This window comes from Electrona antarctica, assembly GCF_951216825.1.
Source record: "Electrona antarctica genome assembly, chromosome: 7".
Classification (NCBI taxonomy): Eukaryota; Metazoa; Chordata; class Actinopteri; order Myctophiformes; family Myctophidae; genus Electrona; species Electrona antarctica.
Window position 1 is genome coordinate 58275332 of NC_136812.1, and position 23460 is coordinate 58298791.

General features: G+C 43.0%; 1 protein-coding gene across 1 annotated transcript in view; it reads right to left on the minus strand.

Annotated features, from left to right (window-relative positions):
• Positions 1 to 23460, minus strand: part of LOC306925925 (receptor-type tyrosine-protein phosphatase F-like) — a gene marked incomplete at its 5' end in the record, with an annotated part of 147415 nt that overhangs the window by 18672 nt on the left and 105283 nt on the right. The window contains 7 exons of the mRNA XM_079505074.1: positions 1322 to 1476; positions 3517 to 3636; positions 8558 to 8733; positions 10322 to 10445; positions 16020 to 16117; positions 18057 to 18089; positions 21454 to 21569. Of these exons, the coding sequence (XP_079361200.1) occupies positions 1322 to 1476; positions 3517 to 3636; positions 8558 to 8733; positions 10322 to 10445; positions 16020 to 16117; positions 18057 to 18089; positions 21454 to 21569 (822 nt within the window). The remainder of the gene's footprint in view (positions 1 to 1321; positions 1477 to 3516; positions 3637 to 8557; positions 8734 to 10321; positions 10446 to 16019; positions 16118 to 18056; positions 18090 to 21453; positions 21570 to 23460) is intronic.

The following is a 23460-nucleotide window of genomic DNA, read 5'->3' on the forward strand; positions in this document are numbered from 1 at the left end:
GCTGAAAATAGCAGATCTACAAGCGTTGTGAGCTTGTAGATAGGCTATTTTCAACAAGTGTAAAATGAGCCATTACGACGGCATCAAGGCCCGCCAAAATACATTTTAGTCGACTAAATGAACTGTAGATTTAGTCGACTAAAATCGTATGACATTTAATCGACTAAAACTAGACTAACACTAAAACATTCCAGGTGACTAAAATATGACTAAATATGACTTTTTATGACTAAATCTTTTTATGACTAAAACTAAATGAAGTTTCAGTCCAAAGACTTTGACTAAACTAAAATAGAAATGTGCTGCCAAAAACAACACTGGCACGCACGCACGCACGCACGCACGCAGGCACGCACGCAGGCACGCACGCAGGCACGCACGCATGCACGCACGCACGCACATGGAAGACGTATACTCACACGTTTTACTTAAAAGTAAAAGGATCAATATTGCAATATTATACAAGTCCGTAATTCAAAAGTCAGTCATTTTCTGGTACTTGTCAGTCCTTTTATGCCCATATACTGTATATACTGTAGAGAGATCCATGATGTAGGCTAATCAGTATATATGGCCATATATGAGCATGCTGATATGCGTGCGTATCCGTGTGTCCACACGTGGCGGCCGTGTGCGGTCAAACAAACAAACAAACAAACAAACAAGCAAACAGTGTTGTTTTTATTTAATCACCTGGAATGTTTTAGTGAGTCTAGTTTTAGTCGACTAAATATCATACGATTTTAGGCGACTAAATCTACAGTTGATTTAGTCAACTAAAATGTATTTTGGCGGGCCTTGATGCCGCCGTAATGACAGTTTTAGCAATAACTTAAAAATTAAACCTTTGAACAGGCATAACTCATGCCTCGTTTGGCAAAAAGCCATGGCACTTGTTTTCACACGTGTCATGTTTCACTCATGGGAACACATCTGTCACTTTGACCAGTGACACCTCCGCCCTTAGAAACACGCTTAAACCTGATTTTCTCCTGCGATTTTTTGAGCAATTTGCGGGACATTTTCCACACACAATCTATGGACCATTATCTGGAATCCAAGTTGAAGAGAAGTTTCTACGTGAAAGAAGGTAGTCGGCGAACATTTTTCGTCTTTAGTATTAGTCGACGAAATCAACACTGCAAGCAAGCAAAATGTGTTGTACCTGCAGTGGACCACCATGGGCCCTGCGTCGGGCGGGTTGTATGTTTGTATACCTGCAGTGGACCACCATGGGCCCTTTTCCGGGCGGGTTGTATGTTTGTATACCTGCAGTGGACCACCATGGGCCCTTTTTCGGGCGGGTTGTATGTTTGTATACCTGCAGTGGACCACCATGGGCCCTGCGTCGGGCGGGTTGCAGGCCTTCACCCTCCTCAGGAAGGCCAGGGTGGGGGTGGCGTACTCGGGAACCCCGTGGTCCGGCCACGCCATGAACTGGAACTGCCTCACCTCTCTCTTCTCACTGGAGCCGTTCTGGTATGGCAGGCAGGAGGAAGGTATATAGACGGTATAAGATGAAGGCATAAGGTATAACAGAGGATTGGAAGTGCATTTGTTCGTTCGTTAATTAATTCATTCATTAATTCATTCATTTGCTGCTTGAGGGCCAATCACCCACAAGATAGAGAGGTCTGATTGCACAAAAAAACTGGTCAAACATTGGCCAAATTGTAGAAAGAGACACAAATTGTGAAAACAGCTTGTAAATAAAAAATCACACCCGTGTGAAGTGAAGGGCGCTAATATATTAAAGTCTAACTCATGTTGATTAGGTGATGTAACGGTGATGTAAAACAAACGGTGCCAACACAAACATTAAACGCCATTAACAATAAAGAGACAATATGACGTAATGAGGGACAATATGACGTAAATGTTGTCATTGTCAATGGTGTTTTTAAAACAAATATTCATCTAGAAACAAACATTAAACCTGTATATAGGAGGGGCTAGCGCCCCTCGAAAATCACACCTGCTCTTGTCATCGTACATCAATTTATGTTATACGTTTTCCCTTCAATGTCAATGGCGTTTAACCCTTTTTGACCTGAGATCAGATTCTAAAAATGTCTTCTACATCCTGACAGTTTTCTGAAAAAGCTATGTTTCTATGTCAGTGGTTCTTCTATTTTTCAAAAATAGCAGACCTACAAGCTCGTAGCACGCCACTCGGTGGCGCGCTATGAGCTTGTAGATCTACTATTTTTCAATAGCTAAAGCATAACATAATGCTAACACCAAAAGGGGTTCCTGCCCAAAATGGGTTAATGTTTTGATGTTTAATTGACGTCATATTTAGCGGAATTATCAGCTCTTATCATCATACATCATCATGGATCATCTCATACTGGCCAATCAGAATGCCTGTTGCCTGTGATTGGTTAGTTGATTTTCTCATTTACACATGACGTACATTTTCCCTTCAATGTCAATGGCGTTATTTTTATGTTTAATTTTTGTCATATTTAGCAAAATTCTGACGTAATTTCTCAGTTCATCGTCAATGGCAAATCTTGAGACGTGTGGGGACAAAAGATGTTCATAGAAGGGGCTAGCGCCCCTTCAAAATCACACCTGTGTGAAGTGAGGGGCGCTCTTATCATCGTACATCATCATGCATCATCTCATACTGGCCAATCAGAATGCCTGTTGCCGGTTTTTGTCATATTTGGCAGACATTTGACCTAATTTCTCCTTTCGTCATCAAATTGTCAATGGCAAATATTAAGACGTGTGTGGTCAAAAGATGTATATAGTAGGGGCCAGTGCCCCTCAAAAAGGGGGGGGGATCACACTTGTGTGAAGTGAGGGGCATCACACATCATCATACATCATATCCCATGCTCAGCCAATGAAATCCTCACAAATGTCATTCCGGCGTCTTCACTTTTCTGCCCTCACTTTTTGTCCTTAACTCGTGTCACATGTGTCACATTTGCCATTGACAATGACAGGAGAATTCACGTCATATGTGGACGAGCAAATCGTCTATTTTGTCAACACAAACATAAAATGCCATTGACAATGAATGGAGAATTTACGTCATATGTGGGCGAGCACAGTGCAACTGTGCTGCTTTTATGGGCTTGTGTGTGTGTGTGTGTGTGTGTGTGTGTGTGTGTGTGTGTGTGTGTGTGTGTGTGTGTGTGTGTGTGTGTGTGTGTGTGTGTGTGTGTGTGTGTGTGTGTGCGTGCGTGCGCGCACGTGCGTGTGCGTGTGTGTGTGTGTGTGTAATGGGTATATATATCGCAATTATGAAAATTGCTCAACATATGCAAAATAGCATCCGGCAGTTTCTACATGCTGGGGACCCATACTCAACATTTCTAACATAAAACCTTGTCGTACTCAACATGTCCGGGTTCACAATGGGGCTCTATGGGCTGGCAAGTTGACTAAATCTGTTTTAATTGACAAAAAAAAAAATCCCGGTGCTGCGGCCATCTTGGAAACTAAAAAAGGCAGAAAAAGACCCTTATTAGAATGTTTATGTATAAGGTTCCTATACTGTACCTTATGTAGGTTGAAGGTGCGTATGCTGTACGTGGCCAGCTCCACTGTGTCCAGCATGATCACCTGGATCATCCCATAGGTCTCTGTACCGCGAGAGGGCCAGTACTGGTCACACTTCACCTGTACACACACGCACGCACGCACGCACGCACGCACGCACGCACGCACGCACACAACATACAGGATAGTCAGTGTAAAATAACTGACAAAAAAATAGCCGGCAAAATAGCAGATCTATACAAGCTCACAACATGGGTGCGCTGTTCGTCTATGCTAAACCCCTTATTCCTAAAAAAAAAATCCCTTTTCTTTTTACTGTTTTGAAATACATTAAAATTGTTCAACTGGCCGATCTACATCGACACGTTGTGAGCTTGTAGATCGGCTAGTTGAACTATTCAAAAAATGGTTTTTTTTCTTCAAAATAGGGCCTTAAATATCTTCAGATACCGTGGACGTCAGCAAGGGCATGCTGTCACAACATCAAATGGCTTCAGATCTGACCCAGGTCTCCTGAGGAGAAGTCTGAGGCCTGTCCTGGACGTGTTATTATACATCCCACCAATGTTCAAGGATGTGTTTACAAAACATTGCAGGGTTTGTCTACAAACATGTGTGATTTGTTTACCTACATTGTGGATTTGTTTACAAACATTTGGGATGTGTTTACAAACATTTTGGATTTGTTTACAAGCGTTTCGGGGTTCGTTTACAAACATTTGAGATTTGTTTACAGGCATTTCGAGTTTGTTTACAAACATTTCGAGGTTCGTTTACAAACATTTGGGATTTGTTTACAAACATTTGGGATTTGTTTACAAACATATCGAGGTTTGGTTACAAACATTTCGAGGTTTGTTTACAAACAGTTGGGATTTGTTTATAACCATTTCATGGTTTGTTTACAAACATCTGGGATTTGTTTACAAACATTTGGGATTTGCTTACAAACATTTCAAGGTTTGTTTACAAACATTTCAAGGTTTGTTTACAAACATTTGGGATTTGTTTGCAAACATTTGGGATTTGTTTGCAAACATGTCGAGGTTTGTTTGCAAACATGTCGAGGTTTGTTTAGAAACATGTCGAGGTTTGTTTACAAACATTTGGGATTTGTTTACAAACATTCACGATTTGTTTACAAACATTTCAAGGCTTGTTTACAAATATTTGGGATTTGTTTACAAACATATGGGATTTGTTTACAAACATTTGGGATTTGTTTACAAACATTTCGAGGTTTGTTTACAAACATTCGGGGTTTGTTTACAAACATCTGGGATTTGTTTACAAACATTTGGGATTTGTTTACAAACATTTCACGGTTTGTTTACAAACATTTCACGGTTTGTTTACAAACATTTGGGATTTGTTTACAACCATTTCGTGGTTTGTTTACAAACATTTGGGATTTGCTTACAAACATTTCGAGGTTTGTTTACAAACATTTGGGATTTGTTTACAAACATCTGGGATTTGTTTACAAACATTAAGGTTTGTTTACAAACATTTCAAGGTTTGTTTACAAACATTTCAAGGTTTGTTTACAAACATTTGGGATTTGTTTACAAACATTTGGGATTTGTTTGCAAACATGTCGAGGTTTGTTTGCAAACATGTCGATGTTTGTTTACAAACATTTGGGATTTGTTTACAAACATTCACGATTTGTTTACAAACATTGCAAGGCTTGTTTACAAATATGTGGGATTTGTTTACAAACATGGGATTTGTTTACAAACATTTCGAGGTTTGTTTACAAACATTTGGGATTTGTTTACAAACATTTCGAGGTTTGTTTACAAACATTTGGGGTTTGTTTGCAAACATCTGGGATTTGTTTACAAACATTTGGGATTTGTTTACAAACATTTCACGGTTTGTTTACAAACATTTGGGATTTGTTTACAAACATTTCACGGTTTGTTTACAAACATTTGGGATTTGTTTCCAAACATTTCGTGGTTTGTTTACAAACATTTGGGATTTGCTTACAAACATTTTGAGGTTTGTTTACAAACATTTGGGATTTGTTTACAAACATCTGGGATTTGTTTACAAACATTTCAAGGTTTGTTTACAAACATTTCAAGGTTTGTTTACAAACATTTCAAGGTTTGTTTACAAACATTTGGGATTTGTTTACAAACATTTGGGATTTGTTTGCAAACATGTCGAGGTTTGTTTGCAAACATGTCGAGGTTTGTTTAGAAACATGTCGAGGTTTGTTTACAAACATTTGGGATTTGTTTACAAACATTCACGATTTGTTTACAAACATTGCAAGGCTTGCTTACAAATATTTGGGATTTGTTTACAAACATATGGGATTTGTTTACAAACATTTCGAGGTTTGTTTACAAACATATGGGATTTGTTTACAAACATTTGGGGTTTGTTTACAAACATCTGGGATTTGTTTACAAACATTTGGGATTTGTTTACAAACATTTCAAGGTTTGTTTACAAACATTTGGGATTTGTTTCCAAACATTTGTGATTTGTTTACAAACATTTATACTGTAGGCTATATATTTCCTTTCCGTGTGGGGAGTGGGAAAACAAACACCCCTATTTCAAATGCATTAGACCTGAACGATAACCCACATTTTTAATATTAGCATTTAACAAAATGAGTGAAAGAGTTGCACCAGGTGACTCTCCTATTGCTGAACGATAACCCACATTTTTAATATTAGCATTTAACAAAATGAGTGAAAGAGTTGCACCAGGCGACTCTCCTATTGCTGCACCTTCTCCATATGTGTGCCTATGTTTCCTATTCAATATCCATATTGATTTACATAAAAGTCAGACCCCCTAATTGCTCCTGGTGTGCTGGTTGGTGCCTTGCATGGTTTCCGCTGCCATCGGTGTATGAATGTGTGTGTGAATGTAATGCACAATCTATGTAAAGCGCCTTGGATAAAGGCGCTATATAAATGCACCATTTACCATTTGATAATAAAACAGACTACACCATAAATGAATCACACACCTCAGTGGAACTCTGTCTGTCGCTTGCGTGCTCGCTCACACGCACGCACGCACGCACGCTTCAGCTTACCTCGCGACAGGATTTACATTTCCACACAGACACACGGAGCCGGCGGAGGAGTTGGTCCCTAAATAATTCGGCATAGGTCGAATTAAGTTAATAAAAACTCAGTACAGGGTAGCTATCATTTTAGATGTACAGTAGAACATTAATTATTCTTATTATGATCTGCTGTTGATCAACCCGTCGGCGACAGGGGGACTGGGGGATATCATGACAAGAGACAGACAAACGCGCATTTATGCTTTTCACTAACTCATTCACTGGGGGGGGCCCGGGGCTATTCAGATACAAAATATGTAATTCCCTTTGTCGCTCAAATGCCAGCTAAAATGGATTTCTCAGAGCGGTGCATGCGAGAAAGTACTTCTCAGAGCGGTGCATTCGAGAAAGTACTTCTCAGAGCGGTGTATGCGAGAAAGTACTTCTACTCTACTGTCTACTGTACTCTGCTCTGCTGCTCGCAGCCTCGCACACACACTGCTCCTCTGTGATCATAGACTTCCGTCCTTACGATTTTTTTTATTTCCCTTTCTACATTCTCTATGATGATTTCCTGTTTTTGGCTATATAGAAGTGTATATTTGTACGTCTCTAAATGTTATGATGGTGTACATGGTGTACCCTATTGTAAACAAGTGTAATGGGGGACCGCACGTAATTCCGACGGAGTGTTAGTTCGACATGCGGGATGCTGCTCCCGTGCTTGCGGTTATGGTTAGGTTAGGGTTTGAGGTAGGTTGTCGTTTGTCGGACCAATGACTAGTCTGAACTAACACCATGTCACACCGCTGCACACGTGAGCTTGTAGATCGGCTATTTTTAAATGGCCGAAATGCATATAGGGCTGAAGTGGTTAATGTATGTTTTGTAATAATGATCAAAATGTAAAAACGTAAAAGTAACTAACTAGTAATAAAGTTCTCAAATAAATGTATTGGAGTAGAAGTAAAATTATTGGAAATCGGAAATACTCAAGTAAAGGACAAATTATCCAATATTGTACTTATGTACAAAACAAAAATACTTCGCATGGATGCACCTGCGGGACGTATCCTCAGTGATGTATCCCGAGGTCATCAGGGTTTTGGGTCTCCCAACATCATATACCCCTCACTCAGGTGACCCAGCCGGGGTGATCAAGTCCCGACTTACGTCCCAGTAGCTACCCTCGACCTATTTGGGAAGAACCAGGGCCACACAATCCGTTCCTCCTGAACTACTCTGCCAGGGCTGGGAGGTATGCTTCTGGCGCGTGGAAGGACTAGGCTCTGTGGGTTGACTCCTGTCCGGGCCCCTCCTACGTCTCACCAGGTCCGCTCCTGCTCTCACCAGGTCCAGCCCCTGTGCGTTGCACCATACTCCCAGCACCAGACACTTCATTCAGGAATACATGCAGCACTTAAGTAAATAAATGTATTTGGTTATACTTTCCCCTATACTGCCGACAGCATGGGGTCACTGACAGAGGTGAGGACGTTGTGGTCCAGTGTGACTCAGCGGGACATGGCCATGCATGACATACAGACTGTGACAACAACCTTCTGGTCGCTGTCATAACTAATAACTCTGTTCAGCCCTATGTCAGCCAGGCCCGACTTCATATAACTCACCACTAACACGCACGCACACGTTCTGTGTACTTGTGAGGACGTCAACATTTCGGGACACCACTGAAAATAGCCCGCAATATAGCAGATCTAACAGCTTGTAGGTCAGCCCTTTTTTATGTAGTATAAAATTGGGACAACTCTAAACCTTCATTCTCTTTCCATAATTTGTGTGGTGTACTGTCTAACTATTTATGTCTATAACTATCATACATATCATCAGTCTTTCATGACATACAAATATGTCCCATTGCAGTATGAGGTGTGTATGATGTCATGTGCTGGCCTGGTGAGTGCATCGATTGATTAATGCATTGTATGTAATTGCATTGTAATGCATCTTGCATGAATCAATCAATCAATCAATGGTTACCCGCAGTTTCTCCTCCAGGCGCGTCATCATGACGACGGTGCTGGTCCTCTGTTCCCACACCATCCTCCAGAAGTCGCTGAAGGTCTCGGGCAGAGGACCCTGGGTGGCGATGTAGGCATTCTGCTTCCTGTAGCCGTCTATGTAGTTGGCGTTGATGTAGTCACTGCCTGGCACACCTGGTAAATGGTAAACGGTGCATTTATTTAGCGCCTTGGATGGCGCTTTACATAGATTGTGCATTACATTCACCCATTCACACACACATTCATACACCAATGGCGGCGGAAACCATGCAAGGCACCAACCAGCACATCGGGAGCAATTAGGGGTTCAGTCTTGCTCAAGGACACTTCGACACTAACTCTGGGGGAGGGTTCGAACTGGCAACCTTGCGGTTGCCATCCGGCCACTCTACCCCTGAGCCACCTCCACGACAAGCAAGGAAGCTGCCACCGCCACCTGGCAAGGAAACAATTTATTAAAACCTATTTACGGACAGGTGTGACGCTTTGGCGTTTAACCAACTTTAACCCTTATTTTAAACTTCAGCTGTTGAAAAATAGCAGATCTACAAGCTTGTGTTGCGGCAGCAATACATGCCGAGTGCGGGCACCCCGCTCAAAAAATATCAGATATAATGTTTTTGAAAAATCATGAAAATGTAGCGAGTTTAGAGACATGACATTCGACATGAATGACATTACAGGACAATGATATATAAATTAAATAAAATAAAAATATTTGGCAACAATTTCCTCATCCACTTTCTGATTCCCCATTTTCTTGGAAGAGAAACAAAAACCAAAAAGCATATAATTATATACCTCATAGTTACATATTAGCCTTCCATTCTCTATAGGGTAGAAAATAAAAGTAGAGATAAAAATTGAAAACATAATCCTAATCATGACTGCTGTGTGTGTGCCCCCTCAGGGCGTCTTACTGGTGGTAAGCTCAGATTTCATATCACACCACAATACCTGTAACTGTCACTACAGTCCTTGCGGACCGCAAATGGCCCGCGGGCCACCCTACAACAACCTGACAGCAACAATATATTATGTGCCCTTTTTTCCCCCCTAAGATCTAATTAATTGTTCGGCCCAAACAATTGTGTTTGTCGTCATGATATGTCACAATCCGAGTTGGCTTTGTCCGAGGCTTGCAGGTTATACATACTTTTTGAAACATCTAGGGGAAACATGCATGGGAAATTATTTTCCGGGCCTGTCGTCGTCATGAAAGGTGACGCTCTATAGCGCCCGTGCACGTGAGATTTTCAGTTTTTTCCATTTTTTGATCTTTATTTAACACAATCAACGGCCAATAAAAGGCCACAGGAGCTCTTGTCAGGGCCTCAAACCCAATACCGCGCGGTCCAGTTTCTCCAAAGGGCCCCCTAATAATGGATTGCATTTTTATAGCGCTTTTCCATGCACTACGTGCCTACTCAAAGCGCTTTACAATGGTCCATTCATTCATACATACATTGGGAGGTGAAGCGGCGAACAGTCAACGCCTGCAGCGTCCTCACTTCCCACATCCACACACCAATGGTGGCAACCACTGGAGGCAAGGTGGGGTTCAGTGTCTTGCCCAAGGACACTTCGACATGCGGACAGGAGGAGCCGGGATTCGAACCGCCGACCTACGGATCATTGGACGACCTGCTCTACCTCCTGAGCCACAGCCGCCCCTAAGAGCAAAGGGCCCCTGGTGCCGCGGCCCCACCGGCACAATGGCTATCATTTGGCCCCGCCTCACCGTCCAGCGCAGCCAGGACGACTCTGGAGTGGTCGTAGGCGATGACGTTGGCGTAGCGGTTCTTTGGCTTGTTCACGTCCATGTTGGACTGTTCCCACGTGAACTGCTGGCCCGGGTCTATGCTCTGCCAGAGAGAGAGAGAGAGAGAGAGACACAGATAGAGAGAGAGAGAGAGAGAGAGAGAGAGAGAGAGAGAGAGAGAGAGAGAGAGAGACAGAGACAGAGACAGAGACAGAGACAGAGACAGACAGTGAACTGTGTATCTTTTGATGTTTTGTGGAGAAAAAACACTTACATTTGCTAAGATCATTGAGCACTGGTACACATAAAGTATCTGATCTACAAGCCCACAAAACACGCAGGCAGGTAACGCACGTACGCAGTAATAGCTACAGATGCTTTAGGCTGACATATCCTGCTGGTTTTCTCTCGACATGCTGGTGGCCGTGCGTGCGTGCGTGCGTGCGTGCGTGCGTGCGATCATAATGACAATGGAGAGCTGGGTTGTGCACACATCTTATTTAGCAGTGTGTTAAAGGCTCCCATCGCACCACACTGACAAATGACACACATTACTGCATGCCATGCCTGCCTGCTTTAACGCGTTGATCACTGACAGAGCTCTGCAATCACACATTATCACATCCCATAATACTCAACTACCATATCTTCAACACTTGGATTGCAGTGGAAAGTAATTCAGTACGTTTAAGTATACGTTTAAGTACTGTACTTAACCACCTAAACCCTCTAGTTTTCAACCCTTTTCATTTCAAGGTCCATTATTTTAGTCGGCATTTGAGCCACAAAGACCACCATTTGATTCAGCCTCTCAGAACCCACAAGCTTTTCTTGTCGTCGGATAGGGTTCGATTCCCGCTGGGGACGCTGTGGGCGCGTGCAGCGTGTTCCCACCTCGGCGTGCCGATACGTGCCCGTATCAGTGCCCATACCCAAGGCGGGGTTGGCGAAAGGGCCTTTCTGTGTGGAGTTTGCATGTTCTCCCCGTGTCCCCTAGGGTAGGTACCCTCACAAAAAAACATGCAGTAATCCTGGTCTCTAAACTGCCTGATGGAGGGGAAAGGAACTGGTCGGAATAACGTGTTCCTTCCACGCGCTACTAGGGAAACTCCCCCCTGTCAGGTGAAAAGAAGCAGCTTGGACTCCTCATGCATAGAAGGAAGCATGAGGTCAGTCCGCTGTATTTTGATATTTTGATGTCGTCGTAATGACACTTATTATAGCCTATCTACAAGCTCACAACGCGTCACAGTGCGACGCATTGTGAGCTTGTAGCTATTTTCAGCGTGCAACCAAGTGTAAAATGACTTTGATACTGGATACTGGATCTCTTGTCCACTAGTCAACATTTTAGTTTAGTTTTTATTTGTTGACGAAATTATGAATATATTTAGTTTTAGTCATCATAGCTTAGTTTTCATTTAGTTTCCATTTAGTTTTCGTCAGTGAAAAAAAGGTAGTTGATTGTTCGTCTTAGTTTTAGTCGACGAAATCAACACTGCCCACCACGGCCTTCAATTCCATTGCTACGCAGATGACACGACACACAATTATACCTCCCCACCACGACCATCACCGCATCCACCCACTCCACCCTCCACCACCTGCCTCTCAGTCTGTGTGCGTACGGTTGTAATGCACGTAACTCGAGGTTCGTTTGCCCCACCGACTTCAAATTTGACACACGCGTTCCACACCCCCACAGGGTGTGCAGTGCCCTGCCTCGAGTCTGTGACATACACCGTTGTCCAGAAACACCACAAAAGGCTCTGGTCAGGCTCTGCCAGCGCAGGGCCTAATGAGCCCAAGTCCCACTTAACCAGTCCACTTTTCACAGTCAGTTTGCACTCTTCAGGCAGACAGACCGATACAGAGATATCCATATACAGCATGGGCACAAAAGGGACACAGATAAGATAGTTGAACGGGTATTATGAGGTTCCCAAGTTGCATCGTTGTCAAGTAGGCCGGTGGCCGACGGGCACGTACAGGTCTAGTCCGAAATAATCATCATCGGTCCCTGACTCCCTCACCCGCTCCACCCAGGACTTCTCACTCAACATCGACGGCTCCCTTGTCACAACCTCCACACGCATCCATCTCAAACTCCAATACGTTCAAAACTCAGCCGCCCGCCTGCTCACACGCACACACACACACACACACACATTTGAAGTCGGTGGGGCAAACGAACCTCGAGTTACGTGCATTACAACCGTACACACACGCACACAGACACAGACACACACACACACACACACACACACACACACACACACACACACACACACACACACACACACACACACACACACACACACACACACACACACACACACACACACACACACACACACACACACACACACACACACACACACACACACACACACACACACACACACACACACACACACACACACACACACACACACACACACAGCCGACCTGCAAGCTTTCTAGATGTACTATAAATCAGGAATTAGTCAGGTGCATGTGTTCACCCCATCTGCTGGATATGTAAATGATACATCACAGGTGTGTGTGTGTGTGTGTGTGTGTGTGTGTGTGTGTGTGTGTGTGTGTGTGTGTGTGTGTGTGTGTGTGTGTGTGTGTGTGTGTGTGTGTGTGTGTGCCTGTATGTATGTACAGTACGTGCGTGCGTGCATGTGTGCGTGCGTGGATATGCATTACTTGTGAGGGCCAAGTGCCTCACCACAACTATAAGAGAATTCACTAAAAGGACTTTGTGAGCACAATTTTTCTGGTCCTCACAAGATTTATTTTATTGTTATCATTCATTTATTTATTATGGTAAAGAATGTCTTTTAGAGTCAGTCTTTCAATTAGGAAAAGAATGAGGTCAGGGATAAGTTTAGGGTTATAGACATTTAGAGTAGTGTTTAGAATAATTGTTACTATTTTATACTTTATAACTGTAGCAGTTCTCAAAGCTCACATCTCGATGAGCTGTGAAGCGTTGGGAGCTACAGTAGTAAATCCGCTATACTTTCAGCCTATGTTCAATGCCATTGAGATCATCGCAAGTATAGCAATTCGAAGACGTGGCTGTGCGTGTGTGCGTGCATGCATGCGTGCGTGCGTGCGTGCGTGCGTGCGTGTGTGCGTTCTCTGGGCATCGGATCCTGCTGCCTCTCTGTAAGCATCTGTTGTTATTTATGCCTGGAGGTCAAACGGGGAGAGAGAGAGTGTGCGTGCGTGCGTGCGTGCGTGCGTGCGTGCGTGCGTGCGTGCGTAGCGCAGCGCAGCGCAGCGCAGCGCAGCGCAGTGCAGCGCAGCGCAGCGCCACAGGATAGGCAAACAGGCCTGACTTGAGCGACACACAACACCAGCCGATATGCAACGCGATGGAAAGTAACAAAGTACATTTACTTAAGTACCTTACTTAAAGTACAATTTTGATGTATTTCTACTTTACTTGAGTATTTCCCAACCTCAAATATTTTTTCTTCTACTTCTCCTACACACTCACATTGCGAGCTTCTAGATCTGCTATTTTCAAAAGATGTTTATACATACATTCTGCACAATGACCACTTTGTCTTTAAGTACACTTTTATGTCAATACTTTTCTACTTTTACTCAAGTACATTTTTAATTCTGGAACTTTTACTTGTATAACGGAGTAGTTCTATAATTTACAGGATTGATACTTTTACCCATTTTGGACGGGAACCCCTTTTGGTGTTTTAAGCATTATGTTATACTTTAGCTGTTGAAAAATAGCAGATCTTCAAGCTCATAGTGCGGCACTGAGTGCCGTGCTACGAGCTTGTAGATCTGATATTTTTGAAAAATCCTGAAAATGTGGCGCAAATCTTTGAATATATATTCTTTCAGAGCAAACGTTTTTAACTCATATCTTTGCTTCTGGGGAGTCCCTGGAACAACATATTTTCAGCTGGAGGTCCGCAGCCAAATTCAGATAATTCTGGGGGTCCTTGACGTGAAAAAGGTTGAGCAACACTGACATTTTCAGAAAACTTAGATTTAGAAGACATTTTTTACTTTTTTTTCCACCACTGCAACAGGCCATAATATCGTGACTGGGCGACGCACAATACCACCCGAGGTCACGTGCACACATCCGCCTGGGTGACGGCAGACTGCTGGGCGAGCGCTGGCGCTTTGGCATGGGGGGGTCGGATCAACATATGGAATTAATTCTGTACCGGCCATATATGGAGCGTGTCTTTGTAAATGGTTTGATGATCAACATACGGAATGTCAGAACAGGAAGGACAGGTGGGGTAGGATCAACATAATTATGCAATGTCAGAACAGGTCAGCGCCATATATGGAGATCTAAGCATTTGAGGTTTGAGGTCAGATGTAGAATTGCTGGCCGGCTCCATATATGCAGATATGGAGATCTCTGGTTCTCCATGATGTCACATGATGTCACGAGATGTCACGAGGCATAACCATATATGGAGACGTGATGTCACGATGCGTGACCATATATGGAGTGTGGGTGACTAACTAACGGACGGACGGACGGACGGACAGACGGGTGGGCGGGAGATGCATGTTTTCATAAAAATATGATATACTTGCTGTTTTACATGCACGTACGCGCGCACACGCACACGCACACGCACACACACACACACACACACACACACACACACACACACACACACACACACACACACAGTGCTGCGAATAAACAGTCCGGGCCATCTGTCGTCCTCTATCTGTTCCAGCATGCTGCACGTTAAATGTAAATGACCTGCTCTTTGTAAGACATCCACCAGCCTTACAAGCCCTCACTGCCTCTTACAGTACAAGTATAAGGTAGCTCAGAATCAGTGTTGATTTCGTCGACTAATACTATGACGAAAAATGTTTGTTTTCACTGACGAAAACTAACTAAATGAAAACTAAGCTATGATGATTAACACTAAGACTAAATATATATATTGACAATTTCGTCAATAAATAAAAACTAAACTAAAATGTTAAGAAGGGACTAGTGGACAAGAGATCCAGTATAAGTGATTTTCACACTTGGTTGCATGCTGAAAATAGCAGATCTACAAGCTCACAACGCGTCACAGCGCGACACGTTGTGAGCTTGTAGATCGGCTATTTTCATCATCAAGTCATTACGACAGCATCAAGGCCCGCCAAAATACATTTTAGTCGACTAAATCAACTGTAGATTTAGTCTACTAAAATCGTATGACATTTAGTTGACTAAAACTAGACTAACACTAAAGCTTTCCAGGTGACTAAAAGGTGACTTCCTTCCTGGACTACAATTCCCATTTTGGGAACTTTATTTTTTTTTAATGTTAACTTCCTGTTGATTTTTCCCATTTTTATTAGGAAGAAAACCCGGGCTGGATATTCTTTTAGAAAAAGAATAAAACTACGCGTTTTGGTGATGTATTATATTGTCTGAATCAACTGTTGTTTGTGTTTGTTTACGGACTAAAAGAGTGACTTTGAGAGCTGTTTCAGCATACAATGTAAGTCAACGAGGAGCATAATTTCTAATCACAGGAGCAATTGTTTTTGATTTCTTGGCCACATTTGGAGTTACATCATGGCAACCCAAACCTCTACCAAAGTGGTCTTACTCTTTAAATGAGCATCAGTGAATGAGACATTTTGACCTCATACTCCTGGGAGAAGTATATATGTGTTTTACCTCATACTCCTGGGAGAAGGCCAGTCCGTCGTTGGCTTTGAGGCGCTCCACATGCTCCGCCAGGTCACATATGGCGACGGGAGGATGCTCTCTCATGCCTGCACGCACACAGAGACACACACACAGAGACACACACACACACACCCACACCCACACACACACACACACACACACACACACACACACACACACACACACACACAGTGGTCAGTGCACATGCACGTACACGCACGCACACAATCACACGTATCTATGATGTTCTGTTCTTTGTCTATATAGAAGTGTCTATTTGTACGTCTCTAAATGTTGTGATGAATTGAACATGGTGGACCCTGTTGTAAACAAGTGTAATGCTTAATTGGGTCGTCCACTCACAGTTAACAGCCTTTGTATTGAGTTTGTGCTTGAAATGTACTGTAATTCTGCAAACTGTTGATACATTTTTCAATCAATCAATCAATCTGTTCTTAATTTGATCATTTTTGGATATTCATGACTTTCACCCCACTCCATTTCGAAGACAAATATTGTACTTTTCACTCCACTACATTTCCAGGGAGGGGAGAAGTAGGCCTAAATCACAATTTGCTGCTGTATATTTCAAATCTAGTCAAACTATTAGATCTACAGAACATGTCGCATTGCGACACTCACTGGTAAATATTGTAACCCTTTTAGAGGGAATTAGCTTCTTCTTTTCCTTTTTGGCTTTTCCCTTCAGGGGTCTTTTCCCTTCAGGGGTCGCCACAGCAAATCATCTGCCTCCATCTCACCCTGTCCTCTGCCTCCTCTTATCTCACGCCAACTAACTTCAAATCCTCTTTCACTACATCCATAAATCTTCTCTAGGCCTCCTGCCTGACAGTTCTAACCTCACTATCACTCCTCTGTACATGTCCAAACCATCTCACTATCCCTCCTCTGTACGTGTCCAAACCATCTCACTATCCCTCCTCTGTACGTGTCCAAACCATCTCACTATCCCTCCTCTGTACGTGTCCAAACCATCACACTATCCCTCCTCTGTACGTGTCCAAACCATCTCACTATCCCTCCTCTGTACGTGTCCAAACCATCTCACTATCCCTCCTCTGTACATGTCCAAACCATCTCACTATCCCTCCTCTGTACGTGTCCAAACCATCTCACTATCCCTCCTCTGTACGTGTCCAAACCATCTCACTATCCCGCCTCTGTACGTGTCCAAACCATCTCACTATCCCTCCTCTGTACATGTCCAAACCATCTCAGTCTGGCCTCTCTGGCTATATCTCCAAAACATCCGACATGAGTCGTTCCTCTGATGTACTTGTTCCTGATCCTATCCATCCTTGTTACTCCCAGAGAGAACCTTCAGCATTTTAGTCTCTGCTACGTCCAGCTCTGCTTCCTAGCTGTCTTTTCCTCAGTGCGACTGTCTCTAAACCATACAACATAGCTACAGCAATGTGTTAATATCAAAAGCGAAAAGGCACTCCATACACTGCGCAAAAAGCATGGAATACGGATGTGTATATTACAGGAAACTCCCGTTAAACTTTCCAACAAACTCTCGAATTGTACCATCACACCTGTATATTACCGTATATTACTGCATACGCCTGCTAAACTTGAGGTTTACGGGCAAATCTAGTGCCCATAATTGCCTGTTAACTCCTCTTTTCACGCAGTGATAATTGTTCTTTTCTTAAAAATAAGCAAAGAATGACTCAAAAGGTTAGCTATGAAGCACACTGTCGGACGAACAACGATTTGGAACAACAGCAGTTGGATTAACCCATTTTGACCTTCTAAATTCTGACAGTTTTCTGAAAAACCTATGTTTCTGTGTCAGTGGTTCTCAAGCATTTTCATGTCAAGGACCCTCAAAAATATATGTAATTGGCCGCCTTCCTCCATTTGAAAATATGTGGTTCCATGGACCCCCCAGAAGCAAAGATTTGAGTTAAAAATGTTCGCTCTGAAATAATATATTCAAAGATGGGGGTGGGCGAGGGGGCGGTAGGTGAAAGACGGCAACAAAAAGAGACAACTAACTTGGACTGGTGGGACAACTGGGGTGACTGGAACCTGTGGGAGGGGAGAGATAATGGGCTGTCATTTACAACAATCGCTGAGCCTATTATGCCTACATGTTAGGCTACAATCCCGAGTGCTATGTTTTAGTTTAGTTTAGTTTGGTTTCAGTTTCGTTTAGTTTAGTTGCTCAATTTTGAGCAACATAACGTTTAGATTTTATACCAGAATGGTCTCAGTCTATTCCTAAAAGCAACAAAATAAGCCTAATAACCCTAACCCTATAAGGTTAAAGGACCACTTCACCACTTTTCACTTTTTTTAAAATGGGACGAGACGAATGGCACTTAACTGTATCTTCATATAATAGGTCCTCACTAATAATCATGATAAAATGGCACAATTTTTTTCTACTCTGTCTGTGTCTCATAGGAGGGCTGTGGGCAGTTTACAAACCCAGTGACATCATCAATGGGGAATCCAAGCTAATAGAAACTGCAGGCTTTCTAGTCTTGAAAAGTTGCAATGCGAAAAAGGAAGCCATCGTCCTCACGATGATAAAAAACATTTTAGTAAAAAACATATTGTTTAAAAAAAATCTGCCTAACGATGATGTCACTGGTGGGCGGGTTTCCGAACTGCCCACAGCCCTCCTATGAGACACAGACAGAGTAGAATTTTTTTTTGCCATTTTATCATGATTATTAGTGAGGACCTATTACGTGAAGATGGGTTGAAAAGTGGTGAAGTGGTCCTTTAAAGTTAACTTTATTCCTAACCTTTACCTCAGTAAACTATGCCTAAATGGTTAAAGTTAACTTTATTCCTAACCTTAACCTCAGTAAACTATGCCTTAGCGGTTATACCTAAACGTATTCCTATCCTTAATCTCAGTAAAGTGGTACCAAAACCTAAGACTATCCTAAACTTAACCTCAGTAAACTATGCCTAAACGCTATTTCATGTCAAGGACCCCAAAATAATAACTGGCTGCCGACCCCCATCTGAAAATATGTTGTTCCAGGGACCTCCCAGAAGCAATGCTAGACCCGGTCACATATGACTTAAAACGTTCGCCGTGAAAGAATATATATTCAAAGATTTGCACACATTTTCACGATTAAAAACTAAAAATAGGGCTAAAGTGGTTAAAAGCTATAAGGTGGGAGGTCTAAATGGGTTAATACAGATATTACTTGTAGCTTAATACATGTCTCAGCTTTGCTTAGCTCTGTCTTATTGACTGTGGACCGAATAACTTTATAAGGTTTATAGTTATAACTTTATAAAGTTATAACTTTATAACTACCTATTAGATAATTCAATAACATGACATGTGTGGTGTTATTTTCCCCTCAACTTTCTATCCCAGAGATAAAGGTGAGTGTGAGGGGAGATGAAAGCTCTCATTAAGGGAGAGTGTGGAAAGATGAAAGACATAGCAGATGGAGAGAGAGAGAGAGAGAGAGAGAGAAATCACAGAGCGATAGAGAGACATACAGCAAACACACGGATGAAGAAATGCAATTATAGACGGAGAACGTAAATACATAAAATGAAGGGGGGATGGTCTGTCTGTCTGTCTGTCTGTCTGTCTGCCTGCCTGCCTGCCTGCCTGCCTGCCGGCCTGCCTGATTGTTCGATTGTTCGATTGTCGATTGTTCAACCAGGGTTGAACAATCGACCACTGAGGAGGCCAATTCTATAACTGTACCAAATTGAGCCAAGTTATCTCTAAGTATAGGCTATAGGCTCATATGCTGTACGTATATGGGACAGTGCCAGTTTGGTTTGTGGACTATGAATAGGCCTAGAGAGAGAGAGAGAGAGAAGAGAGAGAGAGAGAGAGAGAGAGAGAGAGAGAGAGAGAGAGAGAGAGAGAGAGAGAGAGAGAGAGAGAGAGAGAGAGAGAGAGAGAGAGAGAGGGAGAGATGAAAAGAGCTCTCATGTTGCTCTCCACTTGAGCTGAGGATAATTACCTTGATGTGCAATGAAACAGTCCCACAGTACAATTATCGGTATCTCTGATTTCTGCATTCAACCTTTGGCCACAGTGCACTAAAGTAAACTTTACCCATATGCAATCTGTTTGTATCTCTAAAACCCGAAACAAATGGGAGAGCGAGACACGCCATCTCTCCGGTCTACTTCCCCTATATGTGTCTGCGTGATGTAGGTGCATGGCTGCAACTCTTTAGGAGACCGGAAACCCATTTAGACCTGAGGACGATTCTACAAATGTCTTCTAAATCCTGACAGTTTAAAAAAAACAAAAACATCTTTCTACGTCAGTGGTTCTCAAACATTTGTATGTCAAGACCCCCAATGTATTTGGCCACTATCTGAAAATATGTTTTTCCAGTATGACCCCCCAGAAGCAAGGCTTTGAGTTAAAAACGTTTGCTTTGAAAGAAAATATATTAAAAGATTTGCGCCATCGTTTCACAGTTAAAAAAAAATAGCAGATCTACAAGCTCGTAGCGCGGCACTCGGTGCCTCGCTATGAGCTTGTAGATCTGCTCTTTTTCCAATAGCTAAAGTATAACATAATGCTTTAAACACCAAAAGGGGTTCCCTTCTAGAATGGGTTAAATTGGAATTAGGTGTTCATTCCCAGTGAACATTATGAACCCTGCCTTGGGTACGATTCTTTAGCCAAACAATTGTCCTAACGCTCTGACACTAAAATGGCTTTTTGAGAGAGAGACAAATCAGGAGAAGATCAACGTTCTCTATCTGTCCCACCAACAGGTTCAGGTTCAGGTCAGAAGGAAAATAGCAGATCTACAAGCTGATAGAAGAAAATGTAGTGCAAATCTTTGAATATATATTCTTTTTTAACTTTTTAACTTTTTAACGTTTTTAACTCAAATCTTTGAGGGGTTCCTGGAATAACATATTTTCAGATGGGGGTCGGCGGCCAAATACAGATAATTCTGGGGGTCCTCGACATGAAATATTGCGAACCACTGATATAGAAACTGTCATATATATATATATTTCTGATATATTTCAGAAAACTGTCAGGATTTAGAAGACGTTTTTTATTTTATTTCGACGTCAGGTCTAAATGGGTTAACACCATTTTTGCTAAGGACGTATGGGGTGCTAAGGACGTGTATACAGTAGGTGTCCTTTGGTATTTTTTTATTGATAAAAAAACGATTATTTTGTTTTTTGTTCTGCAATGTACACTTGTACAGTAGCCTACTCCTTGTTGATTTGCGCAAAGAAGCAAAGAAAAGGGTAGGAGCGCACACCAATAGTGGCGAGGTGCTGACCACGGGAGACAAAAAAGAATAGGAATAAAAAGAAAAAATTGCGGTCGCACAGCTCGTCATAGTCACGATGCAAAAAAAACGGTGTGTGTGTGCCTTCGTGCGTGCATGCGTGCCTTTGTGCGTGCGTGCGCGCATACCTTGTGTGTGGTAGTGGATGCGTCTCAGCTCCACAGGGTCAGAGGCATGCTCCAGCAGAGCTTCCTTCATGCCGGACGAGCACTGTTGGTCTTTAGCCGACGGAGACGCTCGCTTCCTGGAGACATAAGACAACACAGTGTTGGTCTGTGTAGCTGACGGAGACGCTCGCTTCCTGGAGACATAAGACAACACTGTGTTGTTGGTCTTTAGCTGACGGAGACGCTCGCTTCCTGGAGACATAAGACAACACTGTGTTGTTGGTCTTTAGCTGAAGGAGACGCTCGCTTCCTGGAGACATAAGACAACACAGTGTTGTTGGTCTTTAGCTGACGGAGACGCTCGCTTCCTGGAGACATAAGACAACACAGTGTTGTTGGTATTTAGCTAACGGAGACGCTCGCTTCCTGGAGACATAAGACAACACAGTGTTGGTCTGTAGCTGACGGAGACGCTCGCTTCCTGGAGACATAAGACAACACAGTGTGTTGGTCTGTAGCTGACGGAGACGCTCGCTTCCTGGAGACATAAGACAACACAGTGTTGGTCTGTAGCTGACGGAGACGCTCGCTTCCTGGAGACATAAGACAACACAGTGTTGTTGGTCTTTAGCTAACGGAGACGCTCGCTTCCTGGAGACATAAGACAACACAGTGTTGGTCTTTAGCTGACGGAGACGCTCGCTTCCTGGAGACATAAGACAACACAGTGTTGGTCTTTAGCTGACGGAGACGCTCGCTTCCTGGAGACATAAGACAACACAGTGTTGGTCTTTAGCTGACGGAGACGCTCGCTTCCTGGAGACATAAGACAACACAGTGTTGGTCTGTAGCTGACGGAGACGCTCGCTTCCTGGAGACGGCATGACATGCAATGAGGACACATCCACAAGACAGAAACCATACCGGATCCATACTGTACACATACGCACGTACACGCACCCACGCATGCACACTCTCTCTCGCGCACACACACACACACACGCATGCATGCACGCAAGCACACACACAATACTCACGCACACAGAAAAGAAATACCTGCGTCACAAGATGTGGCACGTGCTTGTAGATGTGTCTATGGAGTTAACATTGCTCTAATAGACCCCCAGGTGTGGTTATAATATTAAATATGTCTTCCCTGTGAATTTTTGGTTTCTTCCTGAAAGCTGAAAGCCTTTAATTGAGTCAAAAGGCCCAATCGAAATACACCACATTAGTGACTCCTAGTATAATCATAGTGATGGTGATGGACTGTTGATCATGTTTTAGGGGAGGGGGTATCATGGCATTCCATCTAAAAAAAACAAAAACAAAGACCAATGCTGAAATGAAGATACAGGGTTTCATGCAGGAAGTACTAACCTGTCCTGGTTGCTGCGTCCACAGGAAAGCACAGGAAACAGGACACCATGAGGAGAGAGACAGGAAGGATTGAGTTACAGTGTGTTCACCACCATTTCACACATATAACATATAAAAAAAAATAGATGCAGTTCATTGGAGCAACGTGTCTCCATTGAAGGCAGGAAGTCAAGCGGAAGTGCTGAAGGCATTTACAGAAGGCACGCTGCGTCTCGGCCAGACAACTATTCCACAATCTCCGAATGATATAGAGTCTGGAACTACAGCTCCCAAAATCCGAGTAAGGAAGCTGCCATTTCCGTTCACGAAAATATATTTTAAAATATCTTTAGAGCTTATTTTTTATTTTATTTTCTAAGCAACAAGCTATATGCTTAGATGATTTCTATTTATATTAGGATAAATGTGCGCGACTGTAAAGACAAAACGGAAGTGGCGAGGAGGCTCCACTTCCGCTTTATAGTTTACTCATGACAGCTCTTCCGTTGCTCCAGACTGTATGATGAAAGCTTTTGGAAATTGCGAGAGGCAACAGTCTGATAACGCGAGACTATACTGCCCAAGTGACGTCACTCATGCGACTCCTCCATGTCTCTCGCTGACACTCAAGTGACTACTGGTTAATCACAGCGTGACTTTTCTTGTGGG